This window comes from Panthera tigris, chromosome X (assembly GCF_018350195.1).
Source record: "Panthera tigris isolate Pti1 chromosome X, P.tigris_Pti1_mat1.1, whole genome shotgun sequence".
Lineage (NCBI taxonomy): Eukaryota > Metazoa > Chordata > Mammalia > Carnivora > Felidae > Panthera > Panthera tigris.
The window spans coordinates 59010260-59030765 of record NC_056677.1 but is presented as its reverse complement, the minus strand read 5'-3'; the positions used below and the strand labels follow the sequence as shown (position 1 = coordinate 59030765).

Sequence of the window (20506 nt, the reverse complement as noted above, 5' to 3'; positions counted from 1 at the left end):
CACCCAGTTACCACTAGCATGTTTCCTTTCAGTCTTTTTTCGCCCCCTCTACAAATGGCTCTTTAATATACTTCATCACTACTGTACATGCAATTCCGGACATCGAGTAAAGAGGACACAGGCTCTAAGCCCTCATTTGAAACCCTTGGGACCAGATAAATTTTAGAATTCAAATTTTTTCAGATTTTTAAGTCCAGTGCATGTGCTATATATTATGTTATGCTCTCAGCAGGTCCAGAACAGCACTGGATTATCAAAAACAGTAATCTCTCTGTAGGGGAGCATGCATTTCCACACTGAGTGGAACAAATTAAAACTACAAATAGCCCCATGTCAATCTGAGTCAGGTTTTGCCACTAAATGCATTTTGGTACAAAATTTAGAGGAAAAACCTTTTGTCAGTGTTGTAGATTTTAGGATTGGAGATAAGTGTCTAGGATTTATATCTCCTTGCATTAATTTGCATTTTCTTGACCTTGAATGAAGTTGAGCGTCTTTCTGGTGTAAATTGAAAATTTTCATTTCCTCTTTTAATTACCTGTTAGATCCTTTGCCTATTTTTCTTTTGGGCAGTCTCTTTCTTGACTACTTGAGTTCCTGTATATCATGGATATTAATGTTTTGTCACATATGCTGCAAATATTTTTTAGCAGTCTGTGGTTTATCTTTTGCATTTATGATTTTTTTTCATTCGAAAGTATTTTACCAAAAAAAAAAGTGTTTTACATTTATCCTAGGAGATCTTTACACACCTTGCACACATTGAATTTAAACTGATTTTCTTGAGTCCAAGATTACATTTTATTAGAAGAAGCAAGCAAAGCCCAGATTAATAAAGTGACTATCCACAGGCACACAAGTCTAAAGTAGAAATAAAAGGAAATCAATTCCACACTTCTGAACTTCTTTATTCGTGCTTTCTCTCCTGGGGTCTCATAGTCATCATTTCTCTTTTCCCCTTCTTTGCTACTTTTTTTTGTATTTTAGGTATTTGTATGTTCTACCTTACCAAATAGGTTTAAATTCACTAACTTCATGAACCATATTTAAAAGTATAATAGTTACTGTCATATATCAGAAGCCCATATAATCAAATCTGAGTTTCAGGAGCTAAGTCTTTCAGTTGTCCCTTGCACAGTGTTTCCTTTCTCACTTCTGGTTTCAGCTTTCTTTCATATGTTTTCTCTGTCACTCCATGTATCTCTCTGCCACTCTTTTCATTACTCCTTCAACATATATCCCTTTGTCTGAATTTCCTTCAAAATTCCTACCTCTTGTTTTAGGAACTAATGCATCTTTTTATAATTTAATTATCTCTCATTAGGCTGTTTTCACTCAACCACTGGCATCTGAGTTTATGTCTACAATGTGGCAAAACAGCCATCTGAAAAGTAAAAGAGAGGTAATGAGCAGGAAATAGCTGGTTTTAACTGGTATTATTTTATAATTTAATTGCTTAAATTAAAAAAATGGCAACAGCAGACTTTCCTAGTTATGTCACTGTCAGGAAAAAGAGGTAACAGCATATTTTAAATATTCACAGTTGCCTGAAAACCAAATGCACTGATAAATGTGAGAGTATGACAGAAGTATGGCATATGGGACGACTTTTCTGCATAGCCTTCTTTCACTGTTTTTGTTTTCTTCAGGTGGATAAAGTAGAATCCTTCAAATATAGTCAGAGTACCAGGGATAGCCTCCATGCCAAATACAATACCAAAACCTGCGCCACCGTAGTGGGTGATGACCAGTGGGGACACCTGCAATTGGATGCTACCTCTGTGTACCTGCTCTTCTTAGCACAAATGACTGCCTCAGGTCAGTACCAGGACAGAATTACCGGGAGCCGCTTGAGGTGGAGCACTGGCTCTGGCGCACGTGGCTTCTCCAAAGGTGTTGACCAGAAAACAACATAGCTGTTCACATTGCTCAAAGGTACACAGTGGAAAAATACAATTTTGCAAATTTTATACAGAGAAACAACTCTTTGAGATCTAGTTAGTATTCTTTTCCATTGAAAAACAAGTCTGGGGAATTTTCTTAATTGAGAACCAGGAAATTTGGGGTAGATTTTTATTTTTATCCTCAGATACCGTGAGATGGGAAAAAAGAGCTAGAGTTTATTGCTTCTTCTCATGCTATTCACTGACTAGCCTATAGTTTACATTAAATAAATTGAATCACCTACTTTATACTACTGTGTGTGTGTGTGTGTGTGTGTATATATATATATATATATATATATATATATATGATAAACAAGGCATCTATCTAAAGGCATCTAAATTATATTAAGGGAATTAACTTAGGAATCAGAATTCCAGTATTTATTTTTATTATTGAGTAATATACCCTTTTCAGATGGTTTTGTTATTAGCTTTAGATACTTCACCTGAAAAAGGAAAATGTAAGAACCAACATAATTCCCTTTTATTTCTCCTAACTTGGTGAGGACAATGAATCTGATTATACTCCGTTTGTAAATTAAACAGGACCTTTCCCAGATTTCCTGAGTAAGTAAATGTACTCAGAATACCACATTTTGATATTCCAATTTCTTTATCTTCCTATCTAGGTATAGAACTCCTAAGAACGAAGGGCATTCAGGGTGAGAATTATCCCAGAATATACTTATTCTACTTTTCTTGCATAAATAAATATGTGGTGATGAAGCCTTCCTTTTCCCCCTCTAGAATGCACAGCCCAGAAGCTGAATTACCTTTTATTAGAATTATAACATGGCTACCCACATACTCCCATCTTTTGGAGAGGAGGTTCCTCCCTGAATAAATATACTTTTAGCTATTATTCATTTAAATAGAATGGCAGCTGTAACTTCATTTCTAATATTCTTTTAATACCAACTCTATTTTTCTACAAAGCAAACTGTCTCAATATTTCTTATGGTTTTCTTTTTTTAATATTTTTAATGTTTATTATTTTTGAGAAAGAGAGAGACAAAGAGAAAGCAGGGGAGGGGCAGAGAGAGAGGAAGACACAGAATCAGAAGCAGGCTCCAGGCTCTGAGCTGTCAGCACAAAACCTGACATGGGACTCGAACTCAAAGACTGCGAGATCATTACCTGAGCTGAAGTCAGCCACTCAACCTACTAAGCCACCCAGGCGCCCCATTTCTTATGTTTTTTAATTTGAGTCTAGAAAGGAAGGAGAAATATAGTAAAGAGGCTTATAAGACATACTCATTCAACAAATATTTGTTGATTTCTGATTTAACATGTGATTTTCAACTCAATAAACTGACTTTGATAGGTGCTTGGAAAAAGATGGATATTATTTTATCAGGCCTTTGCAGAACAAACAGGAGTAAGTAGAAATTTACAAGACAGAGAAGGAAAGGGAATAGCATGGCTCCAACACAAAAGTTTGAAAGATAGCCAACCACCATGGTAAGACTAGTTATCTTCTATGATTAGAATGTAAGATAGATCTGGAAAATTGCCAAAAGATGAGGCTAGAAAGTTGGAGCTAGCTGTTTAAGGGCCTGTGTACCATGCCAAGTAGTTGGGAGTTTAGTCTATAGTCATTACAGAACCACTCAAGGTAAATAATCAAGAAAGTTTCACATGATTCACTCCAGTAGCAGGAGGATAGATTGAATGGGGGAGAAAATTAAGATGGAGGACTAGTTAGGAGGTTAGTGAAGTACTTGAGGCAAGAAGTGATGCAGAATATATGCAAGGCAATAGCCTTGAGGGTGAAAAGTATAGATGTGAGAGATAATCAATAGATAACGTATGAAAGCTCTTCATGGAAAATTTCCACCTTTCATGAAAGCAATTCTCTGCACATTTTTGAGTATATGAAAATCTCCACCTTGGTTAAAAGAGAGGCTTAGGCAGAAGCCGACGCCTTTCTCCCCAGCAAAATAACTGTAAACTGTGAAAATAAATTTGAAAAAAAAAAGCCCAATCTTTTATCACTGGAAATTGTCCTAAGGGCATACAGCAAAGTGGAGAAACATTTATTCAAGGAAATCTAAGTCTTGGTAAGAGCAGTGAGAGTGTGGCATTTAGACCACAACCTACTCCCTCCCTCCCCCCGAGCTGACCATGACAGAAACACTATTCAGCTTGGATGTGGCCAAGAATATAAGCCTTCCTCTTCCCCTAGCTCCCAGGTTGAGGCAATATCTCCCCAAGAGAGGTTGCCAGCATTTCTCATCCTCCTCACCTCTGTGTTACAGAAGTTCTGGTCTAGCCAAGAATAACTAAGAGGTCTGAAACTGCATTCCTATTCCAGTCCCACTTATGGAGCAAAAGCTTAAACCCAGGCAGAGCAGTCCAAGAATAATAGGCCTGGCCCACCTTGCTAGTAGCATGGAGGCAAAGGCAGGCCACAAGGACAGAAAGCTCTGTAGTCCTTCCCAAGAAAACTGACTTTATTTGGAACTGAGTGTGGGAAAGTTCAAGTCTAAGGGCACTCTCAAAAACAGTGGAGATTTTTGTTCTAAGAAATGAAGAGGACGCTGATAGCTCAATAAGACCAACAAACTAGCCTATAGACTAACTAGAAGTTTTAGCAGAGAACCAGAGAGAAACAGCTGGAAAGAGTTATCCTAGGGTTAAAACAAATGTCAAAGGGTGGCCTCAAAATCATGAAATGGGGCTTGAATATAATTGGCTGAGACTGTGAAGAATTTATACCTCAAGGAATTATACGGTATAATAGAGCAGTTGGTGGAGGTTAACAGCTGGGTATGGAACCAACAGAGGCAGACACTTAATAGATCACAGAAGGCTAAAACGAAAACTGTGGTCTTCCTCGGATGACAGTGTGTATGCCCTAGGCTACATCCTCTGAGGAACAGCATCAGAGGCTGCATCTTGTTGGAAATATAGATTTCATTGACATTGTCCAGCCAAGTCACTAAACAAATAAAAAGGAAACATAAAGAAGCCCCATGCAGGAGGGCATCAATTAATCTATCGAGTTTCTATAACACATTATCTACAATATCCAGTTTTCCACAAAAAAATTATGATATATGGAAAGAAACAGGAAAGCCTAGTCAACACAGGGAAGAAAAGGTAACAGAAACTGCCTTTGAGAGGAAGCATATGCTGAATTTAGTAGACAAAGACTTCAAAGCAGTTACTATAAAAATGTCAAAAAATCTAAAGGACACCAGGCTTAAAGAGGTAAAGAAAAATATGATGAAAGTATTTCATCAAATAGAGAATATCAATATGGAGATAAAAATGAACCAAATGGAAATTTTAGAGTTGAAAAGTATAGTAACTTAAATGAAAATTTCACTTGAGAGGCTCAACATATTTGAGCTGGCAAGAGAAAGAATCACCATACTTGAAGATAGATTAACAGAGATTATGCAATCTGAAGAATAGAAGAAGTAATAAAGAAAATGAATAGTACCCAAGAGCAATGTAGGACATAATTTAGAACACCAACTCATGTGTAATGAGTATATTAGAAGGAGAGTAAGGGACAGAAAATATATTCAAAGACATAAAATAATGGCTGACTACATCGCAAATTCAATGAAAAACATTGATCTGTATAAATCAAAGAAGCTCAATGATAGGGTAAACAGAAATCCACACCAAGAAACATCATAGTAAAAATTTTAAAAAACCAAATTTTTAACAGAACATCTTGAGAGCAATCTGAGAAAAATGACTTGTCATATACAAAGGAACCCAAATAAGGTTATGAGCTGACTTTTCTTCAGTAAAAAAAAAAAAAAAAAAAAAAAAAAAAAAAAAAAAAAAATGGAGGCCCAGAGGAAGTGGAATGATGTAATCAAAGGACTGACTGTCAACCAAGAACCCTATATCCAGCAAAACTATCTTTCAGAAATGAAGTGAAATAAAGACATTCTTGGATAAACAAAAACTGAGATTTTGTTGCTGGTAGACCTACCTTACAAGAAATACAAAAAGAAGTTCTTCATGTTGGAATCAGGTGACCCCAGACAGTAATTGGAATCCACACAAAAAACCAAACCAGTTGTGAAAGACAAATACCATATAATTTCACTCATATGTGGAACTTAAGAAACAATTTAATGAGGAAACAAGAGACCAAAAAAAAGCAGATTTTCTTTAAAAAGATTTTTTAAATTTTATTTTATTTTATTTTATTTATTAGAGAAAGAGAGGGAAGAGCAGAGAGGAGAGAGAGAATTTCAAGGAGGCTCTATACTGTCAGTGTAGAGCCCAATGTGGGGCATAATCTAATGAACCATGAGATCATGACCTGAACCAAACTCAAGAGTCAAACATTCAACCAACTGAGTCACCCAAGCACCCCTAAACTGACTCTTAAATACAGAGAACAAACTGGTGGTTTCCAGAGGGGAGGTTGGTTGTGTGTGTGGCGGCGGGGGGGGGGGGCAGGATGAACGAACTAGGTAAAGGGGATTAAGAGTACACTTAACTTGGAGCACCTCCCTGGCTCAGTAAGTACAGCATGTGACTCTTAATGTCAGGGTCATGAGTTGAAGCCCCATGTTGGGACTAGAACTTACTTAAAAAAAATAAGTACAAAATTGGGGGCGCCTGGGTGGGTCAGTTGGTTGAGTGTCTACCTCTTGATCTTAGCTCAGGTCTTAATCTCAGGATCATGAGTTCAAGCTCTGCATTGGGCTCTGTGCTGGGCATGCAGCCTACTAAATTCATACATACATACATACATAACTTGATGAGCGAGCACTGAGAAATGTATAGGCTTGTTGAATCATGGTATTGTATACCTGAAACTAATATAATACTGTATGTTAATATACTTGAATTTTTTAATGGAAAAAATAAAAATAAATCAAGAAAATCCAACCACTGGTAAAATAATTATAAAATACAATAAAATTACATGTTTCTTCTTTCTTAAATGATCTAAAAATCAGTTGCATAAGACACTATAATTGTATTGTTGAGCCAATAGCATATAAAAGTGTAATATATTTGATAATAACAGAATTAAGGAGGTGGGTGGGAGCAAAGCAATATTAAGGAAATAATACCAAATGGTAACTCAAATCCACAGGAACAAATGAAGACCACCAGAAATGGTAAATTACAAGATTAATATTACAAAATATAAATATATAATTTCCTCTCAGCTTCCTTAAAAGATATATAATTATACGGAGAGAATAAAGAAAATGGGAGCTGAGTAGGAGGAAACTAGGCTTGTCTTTTCCCACAAACACAACTAGATAACTATCATATCATTCTAAATAGCCCAAAAATCGACCTGAAGACTGATAGAAAAAAAATCTACAACTAAAGGTAAGGAAGAAGCCACATTGAAGAAGGTAGGAAGTATAGAGACGTACTTTAGGGGAGAAATGTATCATGGGTACTGTGGAGGGGAAAGACCTGTGGTTGCAGAGAAAGGCGAGAGAGAGAGAGAGAGAGAGAAAGAAAGAGAGAGAAGGGCACATGAGAATGCACAAGGAGAACATTTCCCCAAAACCATCGGCTGGAAAAATAAGAAAGGCTGAATTTCCTGAGTTCTTGCAACCAGGGGGGCTTAAGGACTGGAGTTTTAAAGGTCAGTGGGTTTGGCTGGGATGGAACCCTGAGGGTGCTGCCCTACTCCTGGAGAGAGGCAGGAAAATAACAGGTGGGGGGAGGGCAGGTGGTGTAGAAACAGTGATCTAAGGGGCACTTGGGGCACTTATTATTAAGGTGGCAACATTCCCCAAATTGATCTATAGATTGAACATAATTCCTACCAAAAATCCCACTGTCTTTGCAGAAATTGACAAGCTTATCTTACAATGCATATGGAAATTCAAGGGACCCAGAATGGCTGAAACCATTTTGAGAAAGAAGAGCAAAGTTGGAGGTTTTGCACTTTCTAATTTCAAAACTTACTACAAAGCTCCAGTAATCAAAACCGTGTAGTACTGGCTTAAGGATAGATCTCTAGGGTAACAAAATACAATTGAGTCCAAAATATACCATCATATTATGGTCAGGTGATTTTTGACAAAGGTACCAAGATAATTCAATGGGTAAAGAATGGTCTTCCCAACAAATAGTGCTGGGAAAACTGGATATCCATATGCAAAAGAATGAAATTAGATAAAACTTAACTCAAAATGAATCATAGACCTAACTGTAAGAGTGAAAACTATAAAACACTATTAGTCTGCTAGGGCTGCCATAGCAGAATGTCACAGGATAGTTGACTTAAACAACAGAAATTTATTTTCTCACAGTTCTGGATGCTATAAGCGCAAAATCAGGGTGTCAGCAGGGCAGTGAACACTCTCTTGGCTTGAATGCAGCCACCTTCTCTGCTCTTTCTTCACATGACCTTTCCTCTGTGTGTGTGCACTCCTGATGTCTCTTATAAGGACGCCAGTCCCTATTCTGTTAGGACCCCACCCTGTGACCTCATTTAAACCTAATTGTTTCCTTAAAAGTCTTAACCCCCAAAACAGCCACACTGGAGTTCAAGGCTTCAACATAGGAGTTTCAGGGTGACACAACTGGGTTCATAACAAGCACTTAAGGAAAGTATGGGAGTAAGTCTTCCTGATCTTGGATTAGACAAAGCCCTGTTAGATATGACACCAAAAGCATAAGCAACTAAAGAAAACATAAATTGGAAGTTATCAAATTAGTAACATTTGTGCTTCAAAGGATCTCTTCAAGAAAGTGAAAAAACAACCCATGGGGCACCTGGGTGGCTCAGTTGGTTAAACATCCCACTTCAGGTCAGGTCATGATCTCACAGTCTGTGAGTTCAAGCCCCAGGTCGGGCTCTGTACTGACAGCTCAGAACTTGGAGCCTGTTTTGGATTCTGTGTCTCCCTCTCTCTTTGCCCCTCCCCCGCTCATGCTCTGTCTCTCTTGCTCTAAAAAATAAATAAAAAAATTTAAAACCACAATATGATAGAGAATATTTACAAATCACATATCTGATAAGGGACTTGTATTATATATAAAGAAATCTACAACTCAATAATAAAGAGATAACCTAATTTAAACTAGGCAAAAAATATGAATTGACATTACTCCAAAGAAAATATTTAAATGGCTAATAAGTACACAAAACAATGCTGAACATTATTAGTTCCTAGGCACTTGCAGATCCAAATAATGAGATAGCATGTCACACCCACTATGATGGCTATAATCAAAAGTACAGAAAATAACAAGTGTTCCTGAGGAACTAGAGAAATTGGAACCCTCATACATTGTCAGTGAGAATGTAAAATGATGCAGCCACTTTGGAAAACAATCTGACAGTTCTCAAAAGTTAAGCAGAATTACCATATGATCTAGCAATTTCACTCCTAGGTGTATGCCCAAAAGAAATGAAGACATGTGGGGCGCCTGGGTGGCTCAGTCAGTTAAGCGTCCAACTTCAGCTCAGGTCAGGATTTCATAGTTTGTGGGTTCGAGCCCGGTGTTGGGCTTTGTGCTGACAACTCGAAGCCTCAAGCCTGCTTCGGATTCTGTGTCTCCCTCTCTCTGCCCCTCCCCTGCTCCCTCTATCTCTCTCAAATAAATAAACATTTAAAAATTTTTTTACAAAAACTGGAAACAACCTAAATGTCCATCAACTGATAATTGGGTAAATGTGATACATCCACAGAATGGAATATTGTTTTAGCAACAAAAAGAAAGGAAACAGTGATACATGTTACAATACAGATGAACCTTGAAAACATTCTGCTAAGTGAAAGAACTCAGACATGAAAGGCCACATATTGTATGATTGCATGCATATGAACATTGGGTAAGGCAGTTCTGTGGAGACATAAAGTAGATTAGCAATTGCTTAGGTGGAGGTAGAGGGGGAACAAGTCTTGAAATGGGGAATGACTCTAATGGGTATAGGGTTTCTTTTGGGGGTGATGAAATATTCCAAAATTGATTGTGGCCACCGTTGCAGAACACTGCATACCCTAAAAACCATTGAATTATATACTTGAAATGGGTGAATTGCATGGTATGTGAATTATATCTCAATAACATTTTTAAAAATGAGGGAGAAAGGCTTATCGTTAAGTAAGTGCAAGTCAATCTAAGTGGAGTAGACCACTAAGGTGGCCTCATTTCCAGAATCCTGCATGTTTTAGTGGGTTTTTAATGTTTGTTTATTTTTGAAAGAGAGAGCACAAGTGGGAGAGTGGCAGAGAGAGAGGGAGAGACAGAATCTGAAGCAGGCTCTAGGGTCTGAGCCATCTGCACAGAGCCTGATGTGGGGCCCGAACCCACGACCAGTGAGATCATGACCTGAGTTGAAGTTGGACGCTTAATCGACTGAGCTACCCAGACTCCCCTTTAGTGTGTTCTATTTATTTTTTTATAAGTGTATTTGCTAATCACATGTTGATTTTTGATCATGTAGCTATTTTTGCTGAAATGTTTCTATCAGTGACATTTTATATATTTGTTTATTTAGTTTTAAATGTTTATTTATTTTTGAGAGAGAGACAGAGTGTGAACGGGGGAAGGGTAGAGAGAGAAGGAGACACAGAATCCAAAGCAGGCTCCAGGCTCTGAGCTGTCAGTGCAGAACCCTATGCAGTGAGATCATGACCTGAGCAGAAGTCAGATGCTTAACCAACTGAGCCACCCAGGTGCCCCTTCTTTAGTGTGTTTTAAATAGCACTGCCATCTTTGGCCTTACCCAACCATACCTCATTTCATCTCTGTGTACCCTCTCCTCTGTTCTGCAAGCAGTGTTTTGGCTCCACAGAGGGGACAGGATGCAGAGGTCCTGAAATGTATGGTCTTGCCTCAAAAGACAGGTCCCTCTCCTGTGGTTAACAGGATTGTTTAAGATCATTCAATAAATAATTATTGAATTATTATCTACTGTTAAATATTATTTAATACCATGCACAATACTATGTGAGACATTTTAGGGACTATAAATATAAATAATAAATGGCTCCTTCCTTCAAATTTAGGCACAGATTTATTTATAGTGCAAAGTAAAAAATTCATAAGCGCCAGGAAAATAAAATTCTTTGAAACATAGAAGAGAGAATCAATGGCAGCATCACAGAGGAGATAAAACTTGAGCTGGGCCTTGAAAGAACAGTTCAGATTTCAGGATGTGGAGAAGGCCATTTAAACAATATCATGAGCAAAGGGACAGGTGATAGAAATGGGGCAGTTCTATCAAATAGTTATTTGTTAGCTGTGTCACCAGTCTGAGAGATGGACAAAACCAGTTTCACACCCTCTACTTTCTCCCAATCTCTGCGCAAGCACTCTGGCACACATAGGAGACAAGATAAGGCTGTGAAGCTGATGTCCAATATTACTATCTCTTCTCTTTTTTTCCTTTCTACCCAAGAGGTTGAAGTCATTGCTGCTACAAGAAAGGCCTGGCTGCCGCTGCTGTCCAGTGCTGTGGTTGCTAGTTTTGACAGAGCCATGCATCAGGAAGAGTTTGGAGTCTGAGGATATGAATTATATAGTCCTTTTGAGCTCTAAAGCTACAGAGTTCTCACTTGAAACATCTGTCCATAGATCAAACATTTAAATGCGAAAAATGAAATTGTAGAAGTACCCAAAACATACTTTGAACATGTATCAAAAAGGATGGATTGATGGATGGATACATATATGATAGAAAAGTACAGTAAAATGTTAATGCATGAATCCAGATGATGTGCATATAGATGTCCACTGTAAAATTCTGTCCTTTTTTCTGTTTGAACTGTTCATAATACAATATTGGGAAAAATAATATGCATAAATCTGTGACTTAACAATCCTTCCAAGAATTTACCTTAGGAAAGAAAAGAATTTACCTTGACATACTGGTACATGTGACATACTGGTACATGTATATACATATATACACACACACACATATATATTCATTACAGCATTGATTATAGTGATGAAGGATTAGGTGCAACCTAAATGTTTTCAGTAGGGAACTGGTTATATGAATAGCCATTTAGTGGAATGCTGCATAACCATTAAAAAATAACTCAGATATACTTAAAATTATTTCCAACATATATGTGAAAAAAGCAAGGTACATTATAGCATACTACTCTTTGATAATTTTTATATATGTATAACATTTCTCTGAAAGTCTACAGGGGAAACTGCTAAGACTAGTTTCTTCCAGAGAGGAGATTTGGCAGGGTGGGAGTGATGTGATTCTGGGTAGGAGAAAGACTTTCGCTGTATGCCTATTGGTATTTCTTTATGGGGGTTGGGGGAGCAGGAGAAGGGAAAGGAATTAGTTTTTCAAGAAAAACAGATCATACTGTATATATCAAGAAGCAGCATAGCATCTTCGTTAGGAACTCAGACTGTGAAGTTGATAGTTGGGTCCTGGCCCCACTATTTATTAGTTAAATCATCTGAGGCAGGGGTGCCTGGGTGGCTCAGTCAGGTGTCTGACTTTGGCTCAGGTCATGTTCTTGCAGTTCATGGGTTCGAGCCCTGTGTCAGGTTCTGTGCTGACAGCTCAGAGCCTGGAACCTGCTTCAGATTCTGTGTCTCCCTCTCTCTCTGCTCCTCCCCCATTCATGCTCTGTCTCTCTCTGTCTCTCATAAATAAATAAAAGTTAAAAAAAAATTTAAAAATGGTCTGAGGAAAATAGTTAGTCTCTCTAAGCCTCATGGAGAAAATTGAGGTACCCACCTCTTAGGGTTGATGTGAAAATTAAAAGGATAATTCTTGCAAAACACTGCGATTTGTTAGCTATAACTATCTTTGTATTGTTTACACTTAGAATAATCATCATTTTGTACTCTAAAAAATATAGTTTTAAGGTTTCCTTGAGATCATAATCTTTGTCTACTTCTTGCTTAGTATTTATACTCCCTCTAACTCTTTTTGAAATATTTTTTTTCCTGATACCTTAAAGCACATTATAAATTAATGACCTATAGAATTAGGAATCTGAGACTTTATATCCCAACCTACAAATAACAGTTCAAATTCTTCCATGTTATAATACGCTGATATCTCAGTCAAAGACTAGCCTAGGTCTGATTTGTGGTGTTGTTTTTATGGTTTAGGAATTAAAGTGCCTCATTGTTCCAAAAGCAGGAATAAGATTACTTGAGAGTAATGGGATCAGTCACTGTGGCAGCCTATAAGCCTATAGTGATAATTAACCAGCTCTATATCCTTACTTTCTTTTTCCTCAGGACTTCATATCATCCACAGCCTAGATGAAGTCAATTTCATACAGAACCTTGTATTTTACATTGAAGCTGCATATAAAACTGCTGTAAGTACTCATTTTAGAATTAATTTTAAACATACGTTTTTGTTCAATTTTTTTATTAAATTTATTTGTTTTTGGAGAGAGAGCACACATGCAGGCGAGGGGCAGAGAGAGAGGAAAAGAGAGAGAATCCTAAGCAGGCTCCAAGCTGTCAGCGCAGAGCCCGATACCAGGCTTGAACTCACAAACCATGAGATCATGACCTAAGCCAAAACCAAGAGTTGATGCTTAGCCAACTGAGCCACCCAGGCGCCCCTAAACATATGATGTTTTTAAAAATACTATACAATCCATTCTTTCTCTTAATGCTGCACCTCATAGTGAACCAATCTGTAAGGCTTCCAGCAGAAATTGCCTTCAGCCTTTTTCTTTACTAAGCTCTGTTGTCCTGTTTGCCTCCTTTCCAAGGGAGTTACAGAAGTAAGAGGGTCAAGATACTATGCATCCGTTCCTTTCAATAATCCATATCCTTTCTGTAATATCTCACATTATATATTTGGGGACCTGGGACTAAATTGTAGTCTTATTTTAATGATCTGTAGTCTAAAAACCAGAAGCAAGATGGCTAGCGAATATAATGGGTCAGTTAGCTACTTAGAAATAAAATTTGGTCATATGTTTAATATTATCTGTAGACATTGCTTCTGTGTTTACTATACAAAAAATAGTTCCTTTTTCTTATGACTACCATGAGAGATAAGTTTATATTAAATCATGACATATTTAACATCTCCTCTCTCAGGGATCACTGTTCTTCACTGCATAATGTTCATTGTATTGAAAATGGCTGTCATAAGTAGTCCAGGTATTTTAGTCATCTAAAATGTTTAATTTGTTTAGTTGGTTTTTAGCTGTTTTAGGTGGGAGGGTAAATCTGTGACCTGTAACTCCATATTTGCCAGAAAGAGAAGTTTAACATAGACATATTTGATGCAAGCAGACATTATTTGTTGACTGATTCCTTTGCCTTCTGATACCATAGGTGTGCTATGGTCCAGGGTACAAGTTAGGGCTGTCTGGCCTCTCAATTGCAGCCAGGGGGTACAGCAGAATTAATGATATGTGTGCCTTCTCCTACTCTAATCTTTGCTGCACAAATTAGGGTAGAGCGGGGTTTCTGGACAAGTGAGGCTAGCCATGGGATAAATATGGCTCACCTATGGAAGCTTCACTTTAACTCAGAGATTTGATATAAAAATCATTTAAGGTAAATATAGAAACAAGTATAGGTGTGTGTGTGTGTGTGCGCACATGCATGTTTACACATGAGTATTTCCAAGTTCTATTCAATGAGAGGGCCTAGAAGCAGTGGCACCACAGTGACAATGAGCACCAGTGCCTTCTGTATTGTAACTGCTCATTCTGTAATAAAGCAAAGCAAGACTCCTTATAGAAGCAGTTGATTCCAGGGCTGGGGTGAGGAAAATACAGGATGAAACTGCAGTATCTTATAGTGACAAAAAGTGAGGAAATGTTCAAAAAGAACGGGACATGTCAAAAGGGCACAGGCGCCAACCCAAAAGAACTCCCAATGGGTAAAGCTGGAACAATTTGAACAACAAAACAAATAATGATAATATTTTATTATAACCCAGAGAATAACCTAAATATTTATAAATTCATACTAACATAAATAAATGAGAGAGAAAGGACAGCTCTTCCTTAGAGAAGAATTGCAGTTAATGACTGTAGAGGTAATAAAAGAACTAAGATACCACCATTGAAATACCACTGTAATAATTGTTGCAGACAAGTTTCACCAATGGATGCTAAATTAGTGGGTAGATATTTGAGGAGAAACAGGATATTTGCACAGTTGTAAAGTATCTTTCTCAAGATATTTATTAATCACAAGGGAGAGAATAGTAACAGCAGCATGGAGAAACCCTGCAGACACCACCTTAACCATGTGATGAAGGTAAACATGACCACAATAAGCCATAGCAACATCGTATACTCCTTGATGTGATGCAGTGAGAACACAGCATAACGTCTGTAGTATTCCTGACAAAAATGCAGTCTTAATATAATCAAGAGAAGGCATCAGGTGAACCTAAATTGAGGGAAATCTATAAAAATGTCTGACCACTGGTCTTCAGAATGTGTAACAGTCATGAAAGACAAGACTTGAGAAGTTGTAACTGATTAGAAGAGACCAAGGAGGCATGACAAATGCAGCATGGTATTCTGGATTGGATCTGGGAACATAAAATTCTATTAGTGGAAAAACTGGTGAAATCCTAACAAAGTCCATAATTTGGTTACTAGAATTGTACAAATGTTTATTTTTTAGCTTTGACCATTGTATTATGGTTATGTCAGGTGTTAACATTAGGGGAAGTTGAGTGAAAGGTCTATGAAAACTCACTGTACTGTTTTTGTAACTTCTCTGTAACTCTGAAGTTTTTTCAAATAAAAAAGTTTTTAAAAAGTAATTTTACATGTTATCTTTGCATTATCAAGGGGTCATATAAAGCTATGGTTAAGAATTTACACTTTGGACTGAGAGTACTTGGACTCTAATCCTAGCTCTGTCACTGTGTGACCTTGGGTGAGTCACTTAACTTCTCTTTGCACCTCAGTTTCATCATCTATAAAATATAAAGATTAAGTAAGGTAGCAGTGTAAAGTGCATAGGTTAGTGCATGGTACATTGTCAGTGACAATAGAGAGTAAAATTAGAATAGATAATAAAGATAGAACACTGGGGTACTGTTTAAGCTCCATCTTTTAGAACCCCTGTATCTGCTTTGATGAAAAGTTTTGAGAAGCACTTCTCTACATGAACTGAGTTATAGTTCTTGACCTGATCAACTGTTGAGGAGTCTTCCAACGTCTCGGAGATCCCAATAGAATTTAAAGCTACTAGGAAAATAGCTACGGGGCAGCCCAACTCATTGGTATCTCCTTAATAAGCATTGTGGGTACACACATGTATGGCAGATTAGCTACTATGTGTGCTTTTTATTCACGGGTTATGTGTCTAGTAAGCATTTAGTAGTAATGACTTGCTAATGGTATGTTGATTATTTTATGCTAGGACTTCGGGATATGGGAACGTGGAGACAAGACAAACCAAGGGATCTCAGAATTGAATGCCAGTTCAGTTGGAATGGCAAAGGTAATTTTTCTTGTTTTGTTTATACCAAGTGTGGAGAAAGGACATACACCTTTGCCGTAGATGAAGGCTTAACGTGAATTTGGACCATCATCAAATTGTTCTTTTTTTTAAAGTTTATTTATTTAGTTTGAAAGAGAGAAAGAGCATGAGTGGAGGAAGGGCAGAGAGAGAGAGGAAGAGAGAGAATCCCAAACAGACTCTGCACTGTCAGCACAGAGCCCTATGCAGGTCTTGAACTTACAAACCATGAGATCATGACCTGAGCTGAAATAAAGAGTTGGATGCTTAACTAAGCCATCTAGGTGCCTCCAAATTTTTCTTTTAAAACACAGGCAAATTCAGATTCTCCCATAGAACTATGGACATGTAGGTAAGATTTCTTTCATAATCTCCGGATTTATATATCCAACTGCTTTTGTAGCATATCTCTAATTATATATACCACAGAGACCTCAGAGAACATATCTTAAACTAAATTCATCTTCTCTATCATTACAAAAACAAAAAGAGGACTTGCCCTTCCATACACCAGTTGACACAACTCGATATCAAGGAACCATCTGTCAATCCTGAACCCTCCTCACTCTCCTGCATCCCACATATCATCATCATCATCATCATCATCATCATCATCATCATCATCATCACTGCCTTTCCAGTTGACTCCATCTTTTCCTTCCCTCTGCTCCTGCCTTAATTTCAGCTCTTATTATTGGAGACAGCAAGAAGGCATAAAATAGGATAGCAGGAATAGGATCACACATATTATAATGATAAATACACATGACCTAATTTAAGTTTCTCCTGCCAAAAGACACGGTTTGACTTTTAAAAGATATATGTATCTTTTTTCAGTGTTATTTACAATAGCCAGGATATGGAAACAACCTAAGTGTCCATCTATAGAGGAATGGATAAAGATGAGATACATATACACATGCGCACATACAAAATGCAATATTACTTAACCATAGGAAAAAGTGAAATCTTGCCATTCATGACAATATGGATGGATGTAGAGGGTATTATACTAAGTGAAATAAACCAGACAGAGAAAGACAAATAGCATATGACTTCACTTATATGTGGAACCTAAAAAATAAAACACAATTAAAAGCACACAATAAAGTCAACCTAAATTCCCAACAGTTGTTAAATGGTTAAATAAATATGAGAGAATATTATGTTGAAATAAAGAATTTTCATAATATGGAGAAACATTTACGCTGTAGTATCCTAACCAAATTTTATATGAAACATGATCTCAACTATAGAAAGATTTGCATAGAGAAAACTAATAGGGAACATACTGAAAATATTAGCATTATTTTGGGTAACTTTTTTGCCTTCTCCATACTTTTTATGTTTTCAAAATATTCTATAACAAGCATGGTATACCTTTATAATCAAGAAAAGCAAGAAATTAATAAGTAAATTCTATTTTTTAAAAAAACATGGAAACTCATCTTTGGCCTTGGTGACTAGTAACTTTCATCTTTAAGTCAATCAAAGTGTCTTTTTAGGCTATTCACTTCTCTGTGGAAACTCAGTGATGCGCCAATACCTAATGGCTATTGTATTTTAGTATCTTATATCCAGACAACTTGTGGTATTTCTTATGTACTGGTATCACACTAGTGGTTTACTACAAATACATCTGTGCCATGTTCAAATTATTTTTAAAGTGTGATGCTTGACTTGATAATCCTGTAACTTTATCTTATGTCATATCTTTTTAAAATGCATTTTTATTGAGATGTAATTGACGTATAACATTGTGCAAGTTTTAAGTACACAACATATTGATTTGATACGTTTTTATTATAATATGATTACCACCAAAGAGTTAGGTAACACCTCTATCACATCATATAATTATCACTTCTTTTTTGTGATAGGAACAATTAATATTTAATCTTCGATAATACAGTATTGTTGTCTATAATCACTATGCTGTGCATTAGATCTCCAGAACTTATTTATCTACTGGTTGCAAGTTTGTACCTTTAAACAACATCTCCTCAATTCTTCCATCCCCCAGCCCCTGGTAACCACCATTTTACTCTGTTTTTTGGAGTTTGGCTTTTAAAGTTCCACATATAAGTGATATAATACAGTATTTGTCTTTCTCTCTCTACCTTATCTCACTTAACATAATGCCCTCAAGGTCCATCTCTATTGTCACAAAAAGGCAGGATTTCCTTCATTCTCATAGCTGAATAATATTCCATTGCGTGTGTGTGTGTGTGTGTGTGTGTGTGTGTGAATGTGTATGTGTATCACGTCTTCTTTACCCATTCACCTGTTGACAGACACTTAGTGTTTCCATATATTGACTTCTGTGAATAATGTTGCAATAAACATGGGGGTACATATATCCCTTTGATATCCTCTTTTCATTTCTTTTGAATATATACCCAAGAGTGGAATTGCTGGGTTGATCATATGATAGTCCTATTTTAAGTTTTTGTGGGACCCCCATAGTGTTTTCTATAGTGACAGAACCAATTTGCATTCCATCCAAGAGTGTACAAGTTTTCCTGTCTCTCCACATTCTGGCGCCAAAAGTTGTTACCACTTGTCTTTTAGATAATAGCCATTCTTTTAAGTTTATTTATTTATTTTGAGAGAGGGTAGGGGGAGGAGAGAGAGAATTAATCCCAAACAGGCTCTGCACTGTCCTCATGAGCCTGATGCAGAGCTCAAACCCACGAACCACGAGATCATGACCAGAGCCGAAATCAAGAGTTGGTTGCTTAACCGAGTCACGCAGGCGCCCCGATAATAGCCATTCTTACAGGTGTGAAGTGATATTGTGTTGTGGTTTTGATTTGCATTTCCCTGTTAATTAATGACTTTGGACATTTTTTCTTGTATCCATTGGCCGTTCATATGTCTTCTTTGGAAAAAAATGTATATTCAATTCCTCTGCTCATTTTTTAATTGTTTATTATTGAATTGTATGAGTTCTTTACATAGTTTGGATATTAACCTCTTATCAGATATGCAGTGTGTAAATATTTTCTCCTATTCCATAGGTTGCCTGTTCATTGTTTTAATTGTATCTTTTTCTGTACAGAAACTTTTTAGTTTGATGTAATACCACTTGTTGATCTTTGCTTTTGTTGCTTGTGCTTTTGGTGTCATAGCCAAAAAAAATCATTGCCAAAGACAGTGTAAAGATGTTTTTCTCCTATGTTTTCTTCTAGAATTTTTATGGTATCAGGTCTTATGTTTAGTCCATTTTAAGTTAATTTTTGTGAGGGTATAAGGTAGGGATCCAATTTCATTCTTCTGCATGTAGTTATCTAGTTTTCCCAACACCATTTGTTGAAGAGACTATTCTTTCTGCATTGACTGTTCCTGGCTCCCTCGTCAAATATTAAGTGACTGTAAATGCAGGGTTATTTCTGGATTTTATTCTGTTCCATTGGTCTATTTGTCTATTTTAATGCCCACACCATAATATTTTAATTATTATAGCTTTGTAGTATGGTTTGAAATCAGGATGCATGAATGCCTCCAGCTTTGTTCTTCTTTCTCATGATTGCTTTGGCTATTTGGTGTCTTGTGGTTCCATACAAATTTTAGGATTGTTTTTGTATTTCTGTGACAAATGCCATTGGAATTTTGATAGGGATTGCATCATATCTATAGATGGCTTTTGGTAGTAAGGACATTTTAACGATATTATTCCTTCTAATCCATTGAACATGAAATATCTTTCCATTTGTTTGTGTCTTTAATTTCTTACATCAAAGTATTGTGGTTTTCATTGTACTTGGTTAAATTTATCCTTAAGTATTTTATTGCTTTTGATGCTATTGTGAGTGGGATAGTTTTCTTTATTTCTTTTTCCAGATGATTTTTTGTCATTAATGTACAGACAATTAATGTATGTTAATTTTATATCATGTAATTTTACTGAATTCACTGACTGGTTCCAACAGTTTGGGGTTAGGTTTACAATTTTCTATATATAAGATTATATCATCTTCATATAATGACAGTTTTGCCACTTCTTTCCAATTTGGATGTATTTTCTTTGTCTTGCCTAATTGCTCTAGCTAGGATTTTCCAATATTATGTTGAATAAGAGTGGTGAGAGTGGGCATCCTTGTCTTTCTCCTGATCTTAGAGGAAAAGCTTTCAATTTTTCACTGTTTTTTTTTGTT

The 20506-nt window shown here is 36.7% G+C and overlaps 1 protein-coding gene across 4 annotated transcripts in view; it reads left to right on the top strand.

The window, feature by feature from the left end:
- Positions 1-20506, top strand: part of PHKA1 (phosphorylase kinase regulatory subunit alpha 1) — a 159843-nt gene that overhangs the window by 10456 nt on the left and 128881 nt on the right. For all 4 annotated transcript variants that reach the window (XM_042974365.1, XM_042974364.1, XM_042974363.1 and 1 more), the window contains exons 4-6: positions 1650-1818; positions 13131-13213; positions 16251-16331. In XM_042974365.1, coding sequence (XP_042830299.1) covers positions 1650-1818; positions 13131-13213; positions 16251-16331 — 333 coding nt within the window. The remainder of the gene's footprint in view (positions 1-1649; positions 1819-13130; positions 13214-16250; positions 16332-20506) is intronic.